At 45.8% G+C, this 18,412-nt stretch overlaps 1 protein-coding gene across 1 annotated transcript in view; it reads right to left on the reverse strand.

Moving 5' to 3' along the window:
- SORL1 (sortilin related receptor 1) overlaps positions 1–18,412 on the reverse strand; it is a 115,250-nt gene that overhangs the window by 6,974 nt on the left and 89,864 nt on the right. Inside the window, exons 34-47 of the mRNA XM_083588249.1 lie at positions 17,194–17,320; positions 16,179–16,348; positions 14,604–14,716; positions 14,117–14,221; positions 12,011–12,083; positions 10,822–10,904; positions 10,134–10,230; positions 9,296–9,480; positions 7,412–7,531; positions 5,753–5,917; positions 4,971–5,145; positions 4,523–4,629; positions 2,313–2,505; positions 956–1,168 (exon numbers count right to left, since the gene is read on the reverse strand). Of these exons, the coding sequence (XP_083444375.1) occupies positions 956–1,168; positions 2,313–2,505; positions 4,523–4,629; positions 4,971–5,145; positions 5,753–5,917; positions 7,412–7,531; positions 9,296–9,480; positions 10,134–10,230; positions 10,822–10,904; positions 12,011–12,083; positions 14,117–14,221; positions 14,604–14,716; positions 16,179–16,348; positions 17,194–17,320 (1,926 nt within the window). The remainder of the gene's footprint in view (positions 1–955; positions 1,169–2,312; positions 2,506–4,522; positions 4,630–4,970; positions 5,146–5,752; positions 5,918–7,411; positions 7,532–9,295; positions 9,481–10,133; positions 10,231–10,821; positions 10,905–12,010; positions 12,084–14,116; positions 14,222–14,603; positions 14,717–16,178; positions 16,349–17,193; positions 17,321–18,412) is intronic.

Here is an 18,412-nt window from a genome sequence, read left to right on the forward strand (position 1 = left end):
CTTTATCTTGCCCAAGGCAATCCATAGCAACTTACAACCAATATTTTTTATTAATCATTATTAATATTTATCAGATTTCTATACTGAGGATCATCTGAGGATCGCAGAGCAGCTTACAATATAAAAACACAAAAATACGTAACATAGTAACAAAAATAATACCCCCCCAACAGTTTAATAGACCATAGATTGTTTAAGGCCTGGGGTGAAATGGAATGTTTTTGCTTTCCATGGCACCTAAAGATATATAATGAAGGTGCCAGGCGAGCCTTCCTGGGTATAGCATGGCAGAAGCGGGAAGCCACTGCAGATAAGGCCCAATTTCATGTTGCCACCCTCCAGACATTTTGTGGTGGAGGCACATGAAGGAGGGCCTCAGATAATAATTGCTGGCTCTGGGTTGGTTCATATGGGGAGAGGTGGTCCTTGAGGGCCCCCCTCAAACTGTAAATGCTGCAGTGGAAATATACACAAAGGCTAATTACCAAAATACCCTCAACCTCTGTGGTAAAGGTAAAGGGACCCCTGACCATTAGGTCCAGTCGTGAACAACTCTGGGGTTGCGGCGTTCATCTCGCTTTACTGGCCGAGGGAGCCGGCGAACAGCTTCCGGGTCATGTGGCCAGCATGACTAAGCCACTTCTGGCAAATCGGAGCAGTGCACGGAAACGCCATTTACCTTCCCGCCAGAGCGGTACCTATTTATCTACTTGCACTTTGACATGCTTTCGAACTGCTAGGTTGGCAGGAGCAGGGACTGAGCAACGGGAGCTCACCCCGTCGCGGGGATTCGATCCACCGACCTTCTGATCGGCAAGTCCTAGGCTCTGTGGTTTAACCCACAGCGCCATCCGCGTCCCATTCAACCGCTGTAGCTTAATGCAACTGTTGCCCTCATGAGATTCCACCCATTTAAGTCCTCCCGTCCAAGGCTTAGGAAAACAGCTTCACCCACCTAAATCATCGCCTGATGAGAATATTGCTGACCCCAGTCGGGAGCTGTAGTGGCTGTTTGCGAAGGCCGTGAAGCTATTCTGAAGTCTTCTGTGCCTCATGTACAAGGCAACGAACCCTATGCCCACTGTCACTAGCAAGAGGAATAACATCGGCACCACAATGGCAGCCACGTCTGTAGGCTTGCTCATGGTGGATGCAGCACGATCCCTGCCTGCAGAAGGAGAAACAAAGAATGTGATTCAATTTGTTGGCTACCCAACACAAATACGAGCATCACACGTCTGTTCCCTGGGCATCTCACAAAGATAAACTGCTACAATACAGTATTAATGAACAGATCTCTAACAACAGTATTAGGACATAGATTTCCAGTGAGATTGAGAAAATATCAGATCTGAAAAGCCTGGGGAACTGATTTGTAAGGCTTTGTGAAATGCATCAATGGAGTTTTAAGAACTCGGCTGGAATGAAAGCCATTGTTTGCAACCTGCATTTCATTTGTTTACACCATAATGTGAACTGAGACTTTGTATTTTCACAGAATGATGCAGGAGCTGCTTGATTTAATATTTGTATTCTGCTTTTCCAACAAATGTTGAGCTCACAACACTTTAGAGTAGCATTATTTAAAAAAACCACCAAATGTTGCAATCATTATAATATCAAACACAATAGCATATAAATAAAGCAAACAACAGCAGCAACAAAGTCATCAGAACAACTGCAATAAAGTCATATTATGCTGCTATAAAGTTCCACATACTGCTATGATTATGAAAAGTTGGAAGGCTAAAACCCTGGGCAGGGCCAGTTGAAGGCAGGTGTCCTTCTAGCCTGATAATTATTTGGCTGGAAGCAGTGATGTGGTGGTCCAGGGTTAAGGACCTGTTAGTATTTTGGCAGCAGGGTCTCTCTCTCCAGCATCCTAGAACCACCAAATTAACATGAAAGGAGGTGAGTCAGTCACTGAGGAATGGCTCCTAGGGTCACTCTTGAGAAGACATATGGGAAGACTACCAAGGAGGAGTTGTTCCGTATGCTCCTAAGCTAAGCAATTAGGGACCCTGAAAACTCAAGGCGCTTCAGTTTCAAGAGAATAGGGTGCAAGCCCTGTTATGTACATTGGCAGCTCACAGAAAACACAACTTAAGTCGCTCCAAAAGAAGACACCGGAGTACTCGAGATAATTTGCCCATAAACGTGCACAGAAGATGATAGATCTAGCTGAAGGGCAACGCGTGGAGATCTGCATTGATAGCCGCAACGTTCCAGGCCTCCAAACGTTAACATGGTGAGCGTTGAAAAGAAAATACACAGAAGCAGAAGTGAATCAGAGGGGGAGATCTTTTCCTTACCGCTTCCCACTTCGTTGTAAAGTAGCGTTGCAGGCTCCCCGCACACCTGCCCGCTGTAAAGACACCTTGCTTGCACCGTGAAGGAGTAATTATGCCCCATCTTCAGGTTGGAGACTTTGAAGACGTTCTCCGTGGTATTGCCCAGGTACGACGTGCTATTTGTCACACTGTCGAACATGTGTATTTCATACCCCTGAAATTAAGCACAAAACACACAAAAAGCAAGGTAATTTGGTTCTGGATTGAAATATTGGGTTGTGTCCAAATCAAGTTTTACCCACAGCAGGTCCACTGAAATGAATGGACCTAATAATAATAATAATAATAATAATAATAATAATAATAATAATATATTTATATCCCGCCCCTCCCCAGCCGAATCAGGGCTTAGAGCGGCTAACAACAGTAAAAATAACACAGTTTACATAAAATCACAATCAATTAATTGAAATACATTCTAAAATCAATTCATTCTAAAATCAATTCAGAGTCAAATTAATGGCAACCATTGGGCTAGAGTTCTATGAGGATTACAGAAGGAGGGGGTCAGACTGTGCCTTGGCCAAAGGCCTGGTGGAACAGCTCTGTCTTGCAGGCCCTGCGGAAAGATGTCAAGTCCCGCAGGGCCCTAGTCTCTTGTGACAGAGCATTCCACCAGATCGGGGCCAAGGCCAAAAAAGCCCTGGCTCTGGTTGAGGCCAGCCTAACCTTCCTGTGACCTGGGATCTCCAAGATGTCTTCCCAATGCTGCATGTTGCTGCCGGTTACTGGGGGGAGAGGGGCACGGCAGCGGAGAGCCTGGGGTGGGTGCGGCTGGGGTGGTTCTGTTGCTCTGCCTGCACAGCGCTGAGCTCCCTGCTGCTTTCCCCACTTGGGAACCGGCAGTAATGTGCAGGACAGGGTAACCAGGATGCAGTCACAACCTGGGCTACCCTACCGCCAGCTCACTACTCTAATCGAAGGACTGTTCGCTAGTGCAATAGAAAAACACAGGCTACAGCTTGCTGGCGTATTTTAGTCAGGAACAAACATCCAGAGCTGCTGGGTTGCAGCAATCAAAAAGGGAACAGAGGGGCAAGGCAGCTCAATTCATTCTAAAATCAATTCAGAGTCAAATTAATGGCAACCATTGGGCTAGAGTTCTATGAGGTTTACAGAAGGAGGGGGTCAGTTTCCTTGAATGGCGTTGGACAAATTCTCATGGAGGATACAGCTATCAGTGGCTACTAGCCAGGGTGGCTATGATCTGGCTCCATAGTTGGAGGAAGCCATGCTTCTGATTACCAGTGGCTGGAAGCCACAGGAAGGGAGAGGGCTCTTGTGTTCACATCCTGCTTGCAGGTTCCCCACAGGTTGGCCACAGCAAGAACAGAATACTGGACTAGATGGGCCCTTGACCTGATCCTGGACACAGGGAGGAGAAATTGACTGCCAGTTCCCTTGCTGGAGCCTTAGAACATTCTGGACTTGGCTTGGGAAAACACCTTTTTGTATTTTCTCGCAGGCTTTGCAATCTTCTGTCCATTTTTTTTAATGCTGCTTTGTGCTCATCTCAATTTCGCTGTTTGCCGCTACACTGCTTTCACACGGTGAATGTCTTTACTTTTATCATTTTGTGGGTTTTTTAGCTTTCCCTAAGCTGCCCTGGGGACTTGCAGAAGGGCAGGGTGTCAATCAAATCAAGAAAGAATGAGTGGTTAAAAAAAGCATGGCACTCCGAGTGTGGTTATAACTGCTAGCATGTAGAGTTACTATGCAGCAGTGTAAGTTAGCTTAGTTAAGTGAATCCTTGCTTGGAACACACCCTCAGTTGAAAGGTATTCATGGTGTTATAGTGAGACATGGTGTAAAATAATAAAGCTTCTGTTTAATAAAGGAAGTACATTATTGATATGAAAGAGTTCTGCAGTGCTAGCTAGTTGGAGAAGCAAAGAAACCATGTTTGCCCCTTTGTTCTCTGTACACTGATACATCCAAGATGACCTCTCACCTCCAGGCCCAGAGAAAGTGTGTGAGGAAGAGCAAAAAGTTGTAAGCAGGATGCAACCTAAGACTTATCAGTCTAAACATCAAAGAGATAGAGAGAAGTCAGCATAGAGGAAAAAAGTGCAGGGACGGTCTGGAAAGCTGGAGATGCCTTTATCTGTCTCAGCCCATGGAAACCTCTCTCAGCAAGCTGAGCTGCTCCCAAACTTCCAATAGCAACTTACCCGGCTTTCGCTAAAATGACTTTCTTTTAAGGCTAAACTCTTCCAAAACAACAAGATGTGGTCATTTTCTGCTATAATCTTTAAGGCATCTGGTGCAGCCAGGGAAACTGCAAAGGAAGAAGGGAAACATTTAGGTAAGTAGCAATCTGTCCACCAGTCTCGCTCAGTTCTTTGAAATGCCTATAGAGAATGCAATATGCACTGGATTCCAAAGCGTATCTACTCAAGAGCCAAGTCCTATTGAGTTCAATGGGGCTTAAACACCCAGGTTTTGCTTTGCCTTCTTCTTTATTGAAAGATAAAAAGTACACAATTACAAGTGCACAGGAGGAAGACACACCCAGGTTTGTGACAACAGGAATGCATGCTTTGGCTGGGGAGGGAAACAAGGAAGTACAAACTCAGCGTGGTCCTCTTATTCCACTACTTTTTCTCGGACATTCCTTACCTGTGTTAAGTTTCAAACTGGCCTCTTTGCTCATGTTTCCCAGCTGGACGATGATATGGTACTTGCCACCAGGTTCCAACTTCTTGATGGTATACTCCACGGTGCTGTTGCGAGTTTTCACCTTGTAGATCCGGTCTGTTTTCTTTATTAAATCTTTCACTGCTACAGCATACAACTGAAAGGAGCAGAATGGTGAGTTGCTCCTTTTCCCACAACACCCTACTTCTCCCTTTAAGTGCCTGAAATGCTAAAGGCAAGCTGAAGCATCAAGAGGATTTGGCCTTTGCTTAAGGAGAGCTGCATAACTACCGTATATTCCGGTGTATATGATGACTTTTTAACCCCAGAAAATCCTCTAAAAAGTCGGGGGTCGTCTTATACGCCGGGTATGGGTTCGCTGGGCAGCGGGAGTGGGCAGCGGGCTCCGCTCCGGGAGGAAGCCACCAAGCGAAGCCGGCTTAGCATCACTGGGCAGCTTCGCCAGGCAGCTTCCTCCCAGCGCAGAGCCCGCCCGCCGCCCACTGTCGCGTATAATACTTGGCGTGTAAGTCAACCCCCAAAATTGGCAGCTGCCAACTTGGGGGGTCATCTTATACACCCAGTTGCCTAATACGCCGGAATCTACGGTAGCCTAGAAAGCCATCTCCCCACCCAGCACTCTCCAAAGCCCATCTCTTAGAAAAAGTTTGGTGGAACCGGGTGGCATTTATTTAGCTTGTGTTCGATTTCTATCCTTTCCCAATATAATAATAATAAAACAACAGCAACAGCAACAATCTCACCATATCTTGGTCAGGAGAATCGTAAGGAGACTCCCACTTGATAACCGCAAAGGTTTTTGCCAGGTGCACAGAGTGAAGGTGCCGAGGGGGGAGGCGACTGTCAGGAATCATCTTCACAACAATGTAATCGGAAGGCGGCCCTTGGTATGGGGATATCACACGTACCTTAAGGAGGTCAGCAGTTGTTAGTCGGTTATACAGCTTTCTAGCATGTCCCCCGCCTCCTTTTATAACCCACAACTCAACAGAGTAACCGCAGCCGCTTGATTCAATAAAGGTTACTTGACTCCGGGAAGGTTATTTCAAATCAGTGTTTCCCAAAACTTGGGTCTCCAGCTGTTTTTGGACCACGACTCCCATCATCTCTAGCTAGCCGGACCAGTGGTCAGGGATTATGGGAACTGCTTTAAATGCAGGTCTCTGTATTTTGATACAAGGCCATTTCAGCAAAATGGCGATGTTGAGCATGGAACTAGCGCACAACGCAGCAGTCCGGCTGCTCACAGAGCTTCCCATCCATAGCATGTAACTCCTGCACTTAAGGATCTTGCTGCCTGTCTGAAGCAAATCCGATGTCTTCCTGTTAAGATACATTCACAGGGAATGTGTCAGAAACAAACGTATCTCTGGAAATAAGATTGAAACCGAATCTGAATGGCTTTATGGCAAGGGCAGCTGACCTGGTACCCTCCTGGTGTTGCTGGGCTACACCCCACATCATCCCTAGCCATAAGTCATGCTGCTGGGACTGATATGAGTTAGAAGTTCAGCAGCTGTAGGGCACCAAGCTGGCTAACGCTTCTATACGATGGCAGCACTGAGTAGGGAGAACAAACATCTTTCAGACCATAAAGGGCACCGTAGCCAATCGAGTCTGCATGCAGAGGTGAAACAGCAACCCACCCCACCTCCCCACAAAAAAAAGCAAAACGTTTGCCGGAAGAAATTCAGTTCAACTTTAAAATCCAGCTGCTTGAAAAGCATTCTCACATAGGAAGGTTTTTATCTGACACTGAAAAAGTGATGACAATGGGCAGGAAATTCCACAACATGGGTGTCGGTGTCCCAACAGAGAAGACCCTGCTGTTCTCGTTTAGGGACTTTTATCTCATAAAGAGAAGGAACCTATTCAGAAGAGCCTCTTCCCAAAACACCAAAGGCATGCTTGTGCATGCAGTGTACATGGCACATGTTAAGAGTTGCCCAAGCAAAAATATACAGGTGATCTGCCCCTATGAGCTTACACTAGAACACCTTAAATGGGTATAAGGCTGCTAGCCCTTAAGAGAATAAGCCACAACCCTGAGAATATTGTGTTGTTCTTTGTGCCATTTATAATCCGCCTTGCGGTTCCGGCAGCTTCCTCAAAGTTGTAGAATAGGAGCACAGGAACTTGCCCTTATACGGAGTCTTGCTCAGTGTTGTCCACACTGCCTGGCAAAACAGCATGCCTGGATTTCAGGCAGGGGATCTTCCTATCTGGAGATGTCAGGGATCGGAGCGGGAACCTTCTGCGTGCCAAGCAGAAGCTCTGCCCCTGATCTATGGCCCTTCCCTAATCAGTTGCCCTCTTTTGATATTGAATTTATAAACAAAAGCCCAAGTTGCATTGGTTGGCAAGAGCGGGGAGGGGGAGAGGATTAATGATGCACTCCTTACCAGAAATAAGTATTGCTCATCTCTGTTGACAATGACTGTAATGTTGTGCAGTGTGGTGGTGGCATTGGTAGGATTCCTGTAGAGCTCCAGGAAAGATGTAGCATAAAATATGCCATATACCTGTCAAGGGGGGCGGGGGGAGATGCAAGCAAGAAAAGCATGTTGAAACTCTTTCCCCACCCTAAAATCTTGCAAACAAATCCAATGAATTTTCCAACCCATTAAAAAATAAATAAATGTAGCCATCCACAGTTGCAGTGGTCTTCATGGCAAACTGAACTGATTCCTGAAGTTTAAAAAGGAATGAATTACAGTCATACCTTGGTTCTCAAATTTAATCTGTTCTGGGAGTCCATTCAACTCCCCAAACAGTTCAAAAACCAAGGCACGGCTTCCAATTGGCTGCAGGAGCTTCCTGCAGCCAATCAGAAACTGCATTGGACGTCGGCTTTCAAAAAAACATTCGCAAACCTGAACACTCACTTCTGGGTTTTCGACATTCGGGAGCCAATTTGTTCGACAACTAAGACTGTATCTTCAAGAGTATAAAGGCTTTTCTGTCTGGTTGCCGGCTATTAACTCTGGACCAAATGCACATCCAAGCAAATGGATTTTACACTAAACAGATATTTACTGAAAGCCTCATCTCTCACAGCCAATCTCTACAATTTGGACTGGTCCTGAGAGACCTGCATTGGCTTCCAGTACATTTCCTAGCACAATTAAAAGTGTTGGTGCTGACCCTTAAAGTCCTAAATGGCCTCGGTCCTGTATACCTGAAGGAGCATCTCCACCCCCATCGTTCAGCCCAGATACTGAGATCCAGCGCCAAGGGCCTTCTGGCGGTTCTCTCACTGCAAGAGGTGAAGTTACAGGGAACCAGGCAGAGGGCCGTCTCGGTAGAGGCGCCTGCCCTGTGGAACGCCCTCTCATTAGATGTCAAGGAAATAAGCAACTATCCTACTTTTAAAAGACATCTGAAGGCAGCCCTATTTAGGGAAGTTTAATGCTGTTTAATGCTGTATTGTGTTTTTAATATTCGATTGGGAGCTGCCCAGAGTAGCTGGGGAAACTCAGCCAGATGGGTGGGGTATAAATAATATATTATTATTATTATTATTATTATTATTATTATTATTATTATTATTATTATCATCATCATCATCATCATGGGAGACTTAGGTTCAAATCTCAGCTATAAAGCTCATTGGATGGCTCTGAGCAACTCACTAACTTAACTACCACAAACCTGGAAATCCTATGTTCATCATTTGAGGCCCTCCTCCGAAGGAGGAGTGGAAGGTGGTGACATGAGAACGGGCCTTTTCAGTGGTGGCTCCCAAACCGTGCTCTCCCCAGAAAGAGACACCTGGTGCCACTGCTACCAACTTTCAGGCACCAGACAAAGATGTTCCTGATTGGGTCTTAACTGGGGGTGTAGGGTATGATTATCCGCAAGCCTGTATTGATGTTCAACTTTAGTAAGGTTGGATTTCTCCTTTTTATGTTATTGCAAGATGAACACTTTTAGTTAAATTTCTTTTTTATACTGCGTTTTAAATTTTGTGCTTTGTACGCATTCATAATTGTTACTTGCTTTGATACATTTTTTTTTAAATAATCAACAAACAAATGGCCTACCACACCAGCTTTGGATGGGATATACACCCTGAAAATAGGAAAACAATACGCTTGCCCCTTTTTGATGAAAAACCGTTGTCTTTAACAGCTGGGTTATGTGGCATCCTGAACACAGGATTCCGCTATCTGGGACCAACTGCAAAAATTACATGTGAATGACAGGCAGACATTTAGAAAGAGAACGGGCTCTTCTGCTCTGTCTGGGGGATCTTTCCACAAGAAGAAAAAGAAAGGAACCCTTACCACGTTCTTGGGGCCAGTCCAGTTGCACTCCACCGCTGTCTGATTCACAGCTTTAGCTTTCAGACTGGGAGGGGGCGGTCTTGTGCCGCTGGTCACCACGTGGGCAAAAGACAGAGGGCTGTCCCCCAGCTCCGTCTTGGCCCATGCAGAAATCTCGTACTGTGTCTGAGCAGTCAAGTTACTCACTGTGGAGGGTGGAGAAAACAATTGGGCTAAGCAGGGATGTAGAGCACCCTCCCCAAATAAGGCTTGTCTAGGACCGAGCCAAAAGAATATCCCACTTTGGCAGCCCATTTCCAGGTTGCAAAGGGTTTCGCTTGCTTGCTTGCTTGCTTGTTTTAAAAAGAGGGAAGCATTCTGAAGATTTTGCATCTGGCCCTGTGAAATTCACCTGATTTAGTGGTCATGTGGACCCAGTAGCGGTTAGGTTCAGGTAGGGTGGTGTTGCTCACCAGCTTTCTGAACACTTTCTGCTGTTCCCAGGTGAGTCGCCTGGGGAGAATCCAGAGGGCCAGCCCAAAATACTTTGTTGCCTAGGGATGCCTAGGCAGTGCCTCCACCTCCCGTGTACATTCCCTGGACAAGACATTCACTAGACTAGTAACTGAATCTTTCCCTCCGTTCATCCAATGGACCTGGGGTCATCAGCAAGCTTGGGCAGCAAGCCATGTGACACATAGAGCAAGTATTGTTCTCCAGCACCTTCCTGCCCACAAGCACCACCCACTGCCTCAGGCTGACGCCTCACCACTGTCCAATGATAGGACCGGCCCTGCTGATCAGTGGCAATCCTCCATTAGATGCTGTCAGATGAAATGAACATTCCGGTGAGGCTTACCAGTTTGTGCCGACTTTCCCCCATCAATGAGCAAGGATATTTTTTCTTGTCTGTGGGTGTCGAAAGTCCAGAAGATTTTCACAACGTAACCGTTCACCTGTCAGGCGGCAGCAGAGAATGCATAGGACAAACAAGTAAGCAAGTGCATGTATTTTAAATGGTGAGTTTGAAGCACCAAAAGCTGCTTGTAACTGACTGATCACTCCTATATATGTCAACTTGGCCAGTCGTTCAGGAATGAGAATAATTATGCTATAATCTGCTCTGATTCTCCTCCCCATCTTTGGTTTTGAAAGGCAGCTCTCTAAGGAACTTGGTGCAACAGAAACATAATGGATCATTGTTAACTAAATTAAGAGTGATTAAGTGCAAGGCAGAAATGTACTCTATTATCTTTGCACTTCCCAAAAAAGGCTCTGTCAGACAAAATGGATACCAACACCAGGAATTTTATTATATTTAAGATTCAGAGTTAGCGTAATTAAAACTTCTCTTTGCCTAGGAATTGCAAACCCCTAATGGCATCACGATTATGGTTTATTTGCCTCCCTCCCAACACCTGCTCCCAATCCATCACTGCATCACCTTAGAAAACCTTTCCAAAGCACAGCATTTATATGTCAGTTCACAAAATGTTATTTTGTGTGGTGTATTTGAGCTGGGCTTTTCAGCCACGAATTTTTATTACCTGAATGTTAGCTTCCATTTTGAGGGTGAAGCTTATGGAGTTTTCAGTGTAGCTATCAATATGGATCGTAGGTGGTGGGATAACTAAGGCAGAAAGGAAACAGAGAAAACTGGAATCAGCCACTAAACTGAAATTTGCAAAATTCCACTGGAAAATTCTCTTTTTGTGTTTTCAGCTTACTCTGCCAATCCATCACAGTGAATGTATCTGGACACTAGTAATGAACTGGTAGATTGTGACCCACAAGTAGGTCTCAACAGACTTTAATAAACAACAACAACAACCCATTCCTTTTTAAATAATAGGGGCTGATGTATACGTTACAGTCCCCAAAACATGGACTGTAAAGTCTCACATTCCCACTCCCTCTTGCATGCAAAGTCAGTGCCAACCATGATTAGGTGTATGATTTGACTGTGCTAAATTAATTACAGTCAATCCTCTTAAACTAACAGTTGAAACCAAGTACCTGCACCCCTGATGCTATGGGGACTCCCACTCCTATCAGTCCCATGCAGAATGGCCAACAATCAGAGATTATGGATGTTGCAGTCCAGAAACAAGTTCCCCATCCCTGCTCTAGGGTTAGGATGGATGTTGCTACAGGCATCCCAAGTATGCTTGCGTGTGTGTGTGTGTGTGTGTTTGTGTGTGTGTGTGTGTAGGGGGGCATAATTTATAGGCAAGAGGGGATGAGCTGGTGGGAGGAAAAGGCCCATTCTCACAGTACCATTCCTGATCATTTAGCCCAGATTTCACCAATATTGTCGCTGGACTACAATATCCATCATCCTGATCATTTACCATGGTGGCTGGGGATGATGGGATTGTAGTCCGTTAACAGCTGGAGGGTTTAAAAAAAGTGTTGTTAGTAGGGAATGGTTAAGTTTGGGAAAAAGCATAGCTGTTTAATGTAGCAAGTGATTAATATTTACAATATGTGCAAGTTGTTAGCTACTATAGATGGATTTGTAATTGGCACACTGAACAGCCTAGAGAAGAGAGCGAGAGGAACATAATGAACGTCCCAAGGCTGCCAGTGAATATATTAATATTAAAATAACAAAATGTGAGATGGCTCAGACTCATTTATGGATTTAGGTTTTGGGTTTTTTGCTCTCTCTGGTCTGCTTCCTGGTGCAGCAAAACAAAACAAGACGTAAAAGAAATTAATTAGTTAATAGTTTACCTTTGCCTTTTACGGTTCGTATGGATTTGGAATCACTCCAGTTTCCCACTCCACGGCTAGTTACCGCAGCAACCTTTTCAAATGAGAAGGCTAGTTAATATGCAAGAAGGCATGCTGTTTGACTTTTTAATGAAAACAAAGCAGGTTTACAGGCGACAGCTGATGGGGAAATGGTGTGTAAGTGCCTTGCTTCTGTTCCTCTGCAGACTTGGGAGCCTGAAAATTTGGTTCTGGGAAGCAAGAAGCCTCCAGGTGCCAGTAGTAGCCAGGGGTCCTGACGGCTGCTACAGCAAGGCCACTTCTCTAACCCTCACTCAGCATCATCGCCTCCTCCCACCTGCTCTCCATCCCTCTGGCAATGCCTGGTTTCACGCAGGACTCAGAGGAGCAAAAAGGAACAGAGAAGCTTCTGCTGCAGGCATCACGGACTGTCTCTGATGTTCAGGAGAGTTTCAAATGCAGTTCACTGAGCTGCATTGGGGGCTGCTTTTCAAAGAGTGGGGCACACAGATCTTTGTTATGCAGCTCTGTCAGGCACTCAAGACATGTTTTGGGCAGGCACCAATCAGCTGCAGGCTGGTGGTGAAAAGGGAGACCATGATGCCCACCTACCCTCTTCAGCAACCAAGTTGAAGGAAGGAAGCAGGTGTAAAGATGGGCTATAGCTCACCGCTAGAGCACCCACTTTACATGCAGAACATCCCATTGTTTAAACTCTGGTCTCCCCAGACAGAATAATAATAATAATACAGTGGTACCTCGGGTTAAGTACTTAATTCGTTCCGGAGGTCCGTTCTTAACCTGAAACTGTTCTTAACCTGAAGCACCACTTTAGCTAATGGAGCCTCCCGCTGCCGCCACGCTGCCAGAGCACGATTACTGTTCTCATCCTGAAGCAAAGTTCTTACCCCGAGGTACTATTTCTGGGTTAACGGAGTCTGTAACCTGAAGCGTGTGTAACCTGAAGCGTATGTAACCTGAAGTGTATGTAACCCAAGGTACCACTGTAATTTATAATTTATACCCCGCCCATCTGGCTGGGTTTCCCCAGACAGGGCTGGGAAATACCTGTCTGCGTCCCACTGCTAGCCATGGATCTAGACCAAGGGGTAATGGGTACCTGTGACCCTCCAGATGTTGCTGGATGAAATGCGTGCTCCAACACCATCTGGAGGGTTGCAAGTTCTGCACCCCAGAACTAGACGTGCCAATGGTCAGAACAGTGCAGGGCCAACACAGAATTATGCCCCACCTGTCAGCTGATGCCAGCTGCCCACTGAAATGACACCAGCTGATTGACAGGTAGACATAGTTTTGAAAATATAAGCTCCACAGGCCAAGCCTGGCCTGTGAGCTGAGTTTCCCTCCTACACACACAGCTTCACCAGATCAGAGCTACTCCTGAGCTCTGGGGCAACAACTATTAGGCCGCTGCCCTCTTCTGTGCAGCAGACCAGAAGCAGCCAACCTTTTGCAAACCAGAGAAACTATTATCAGCAACACACACACACCCCAGAATAGAAGTCCTATTTCAAGTCTCATTTGAACAGGGATACAGGGTGGTGCTGTGGTCCACACCACTGAGCCTAGGACTTGCCGATCAGAAGGTCGGCGGTTCGAATCCCCGTGACGGGGTGAGCTCCCATTGCTCGGTCCCTGCTCCTGCCAACCTAGCAGTTCGAAAGCACCTCAAAGTGCAAGTAGATAAATAGGTACCGCTCCGGCGGGAAGGTAAACGGCATTTCCATGAGCTGCTACGGTTTCATGGCTTAGTCATGCTGGCCACATGACCTAGAAAAACTGTCTGCGGACAAACGCCGGCTCCCTTGGCCAGTAAAGCAAGATGAGTGCCGCAACCCCAGAGTCGTCTGCGACTGGACTTAACTGTCAGGGGTCCTTTACTTTTACTTTTTTACAGGTGGCGGAAGGAGAAGGGACCCTACCAGCACCAGCAAAACCTCTGTTGTTGCCTGTGCACCTGTGACTTTCACTGCTGACCTTGTGTGGAGAATACTGAGCTGAAAAGTCCAACAGCCTGCCTAGGTATAAAGGCCCCTTCCCACCTGCCTATGCAAGGGGCAAATCACTTTCAAGATATATACTCACTCTGACTGTATATAACATGTTGACCTGCAGGCTCTCTATCTCCGAGTAGTTGCTGGCGGCTCTCACAGATGACCATTCCTTGGAACCAGCTCTGCTGTATTCCACCTGATATGGCAGAAAAGAGGGAGGAGTAGTCCTGGTTTGCAGCTATAGTAAAGCATCAGCGGACCCACTTCTTCAAGACAATGCACTGAGTGGAAGTGAAAATTCCAGTCTGAGCTGCCTGGGCTGTTCTCCCCAACTCCCCACTGGCCAGGTCAGCCAGATCCAGAGGGCTGCCCTTTCAGCTCTAGGAATGAGGCCCCAGGCCAAATTCCCTGATTATCATTTTCCTTCATGTATTGTTTTTAATTATGCTTTTATGTCTCAGTGCTGCTGCACACTGCCCCGGTATTTTATGATATAGAAAGTACAGAAATGCTTTTGTGAGCACACACATTTCTCCAAGGCTCCCCCTCAGTACGGCATCAGTCCAGTTAATACTTACAACATATTCTCTGATCAGGCCGTGGGCATTCGCTGGTGGTGCCCACTGGCAAACCACAACGCCTTCAGCTTCTCTCTTCAGCAACAACTGAAGATGTCGGGGAGGGTCTGGCACTGGGGGGGGGGGAGGAAAGGTGGGTGGGTATGATTAGTGACAAGGACAGAGCTGGCCTAAGACATTTTGCTGATTGCACAAGATTTCATTCCATGAATTCCCCTTCCATTCCATGAATATCCGATTGCACAGAAAGGATTTGTCATATACAGAATCTGGCCTATAAATGTTAACTAAGTAATATGTTTTACTGAAAGATAGTTTATTTTATGATGAATTTCCAATGTTACAATATCTCGACTCCACTCTTGGCAGCCTATTAATGCCAGTTTCTGGGAATCGAAAGTGGGGAAAGACGCTGCTGCGCTCAGGTCCCACTTGCAGGCTTCCTAGAGGCACTTGCTTACACAATTAGCCTGGTCTCCTCAAGCATCACTCTTCTTATGCTCTTATGAGTCTCCTTGGGCACATTTATGTGGAAAAGCAGCCCACAAATTGATATAATAAACAAACAATGCTATCTATAGACGCTGACCAGACTGGCAACCAAATCTTACTTTTTTTAAAAAAAAAAATATTAATCCTTTATTATATTTATTCACATAATATACATTCTTTACAATAAACAACTCCAAAATAAAGACAACTCCAAAATAAAATCATATGTAACAAAACCATATGTCTCATGGTTTCATTTACAACTATCTCCTCTCCGATACCTTTACTTGATATTTCTTGCTGCTTTCTTTCTAAAAATTTAAATCTCTTAAATCCTATACCAGTCATTAACAATTTCAATTAATCCCTTCACCTCCCTCCCCCACAGCCCAGTACTTCCCTTCACCAATGTGCGATCTTCTTTACCTTCTATTATTTTTCTTATTGTTGAGTTATTCACTTTCTTTGTTATTCCATCCTTAGAACATTATTATCATATCTCCTTGCACCTTTTAAACTTTTGCATATTAATTTTTAAGCTCCAGCACCGACTTTTTTCATGTATTCCTTACTTTAATAGTCATGTGGGGGGACAGCCTCCCCCAGTACACTTGAGGGCTACCTTAGGGAGCACGAGACAGGCCTCAGGACACACAGAGCTCTTGTCTGTGCCCTGCCCCTCAACACTTGTTGCCTGAAGCAGCTAATTCACTCTGCCTCCCTCTGCATGAGGGGAAAGCATCATTCTAATCAAGTTTTGTACACTGAAATTATGTATGAAATAGCAACGCCACCCTGAGTCACCACACAAAATTTCAAGACTAATTTCAGCGGGAAGAGGGACAGGAGTCACCACCCTGTGAGCAACAGTGTATTCCCCTGTTAGCAGGTGCGCACCGCGCTGGCAAACTGAATGAGCCCATCTCACCCAATGCAGAAAACTGCAAAATAATGCAAGGGCGACGGATCGTGCAGAAACACTGCAAGCCACATCCTCTGTAAATCGGTGCTTTGGGCTTAACAAAGGCATCTTTCATTCTGTAATTAATTCCACGTGTGCCACAAACGAGCGAGCTGACTTACGTCCTTCCGGGGTACGCAAGGTGATGAAGTCGTTGGTGTTGTACGCTTTGCTCAGGCACTGAACCTGAACTTTGACCTGGTACGTGCTGTCTGGCTTCAGGACTTTCAAGACGCTGTTGGTTTTGTTGCTGTGGGTTTCTAAGGATTTCCACACGCTCTCGCCAACCATCCTAGATTTGGGAGTTTCAAAGAAGCATCAGCAACACTGCTTTGAAATGTAAATCAGACAGGAGCCATTTCGGCAGCTGGACATCATGGAATTGGCTCACACAAACATAATCCATCACCTAATTCTACTGTGGGGGTATGATTTTGGTACTCTTACAACGTCAGCAAGGCATGGTCTAAAACAGCAATGGGGAGTCTGTGACTCTCCAGTCGATGTTGAACGACAACTCCCATCATTCCTGACCAGGCTGGCTGGGACTGATGAGAGCTGAAGTCCAGCAACATCTGGAGGGCGAAAGATTCCCCATCCCTGGTCTATCTAAAAGGAGCACCTATATCAGGCACAACCAAAGGATCTCCATTGCCGTTTACTAGAACCCTGAGACCCACCAACCAAAGCCATGGCTGGGGGCAGCTATATGCAATATACTCAGGCAGCAAAACCTAAAATGGGACACAAGTTGCTGTTTTCTAATGTATTTTAAGTTTGAACAGAGAGGAGGCAGTACATCTTGCCAAGAGCATCATTTGGGCAAGCCCTGAATAGAGATCCATTCCTTAACATCGTTCCACAGCCAAAATCAATTCTTTTTTACAACTCCTTTGGGCTACATTCAACTCTTATAATCATCTGTATCCGTCTTCTCCTTCTGTTGCTTTTTTCTCTGTTGGCATTGTAGTCTCCTAGGGGGCAGTGCCCTTGATTCTGCTTGCTGCAAATGGACCTCTGTAATTTGTTCATGGTATAGTAGCAACTGCACTAATAAGCTCAGATTCAATTAGGTGTTTGCACACACAGCCTGATTTTAGTCATGACTGTTATGCTAAAGCTGCCCAGCGAGGCTACCTGTAATGGATATTGTAGACACAGGATGCAAGGGGCATCTTCTTAGGGCGGGTCCAGGTTAAAGTGATGTTGCCAGAGAAATCGGCTGTCCATTGGAGGTTCTGCACTTTATAGACAAGAGTGTCATCTAGGGAAACAAAATGTAAAAATCCCAAGTTTGGTAGAGGTAAGGGAATGAGTTTACACAACGCCTATCACAGCCCACAGTGACCAAGTGACGGGTCAGCTTTTACACCAGGCTTCCTCAACCTTGGCCCTCCAGATGTTTTGAGACTACAATTCCCATCATCCCTGACCACTGATCCTGCTAGCTAAGGATCATGGGAACTGTAGGCCAAAAACATCTGGAGGGCCGAGGTTGAGGAAGCCTGTTTTACACCAACCACCTTGGGTGCATCTTTGCAGATGGGGAGTGTAAGAATTCTCAATCTCTCTTGAGTATTTTAATTAGCTTTTGCAATCATCTGCATCCCATCTGAATTCATCCCTCAAGTTCTGCATTGGGGGGGGGGGTGGCTTTTAAATTTGCAAACCTGGCACTCTCCAGATGTTTTGTACCACAACCCCCATCCGTCCCAGCCAGCGCCCGGGACAAATGCCATTGGGAACAGCGCCGGTTGCCACACTTCAACAGTGATATTGCAGAGTTGAAGACCCTTCGTAAAAGGGAAACCAAGCTGATTGGGAGGTGGGAGCAGTTCCACTACAAGGAAATGCTATGTCGTTTGGAGCTTTTCAAGTTAGAAAAGATGTGAGGAAGGGGATGTGACAGAGGTGTATATAGAATTATACCTGATTTGAAGAAAATAAAAAGAGGCAAGTTTTTCTCCCTCTCTTGTCATGCCAGATGCCGGGGTCATCCTGGAAGAGTCAGGACAGGCAAAAGGAAATTCTTCTTCACACAGAACATAGTTATATGGAATGCACTTCTGCAAAAGCTACTGGCGATAGCCACTAATTTGGATGGCTTTAAAAGGGGGAGTTGGACAAATTCCTGGAGGATAGGACTGTCAACGGCTGCTAGCCCCGATGGCTATATTTTACCTCCACTATCGGAGGCAGCAAATGCCTCTGAGTACCTTAGGCTGGGAATCACAAGCAGGGAGAGTGCTGTTGCACTCTCAGGTCCTGGTTTTGGGTTTCCCAAACGAGGCATCTGGTTGGCCACTGTGAGAACGATGTTGGATTAGATGAGCCTTTCGGCCTGATTCAGCAGGTC

Source organism: Podarcis filfolensis, assembly GCF_964270895.1.
Source record: "Podarcis filfolensis genome assembly, chromosome: 15".
Taxonomy (NCBI): domain Eukaryota; kingdom Metazoa; phylum Chordata; class Lepidosauria; order Squamata; family Lacertidae; genus Podarcis; species Podarcis filfolensis.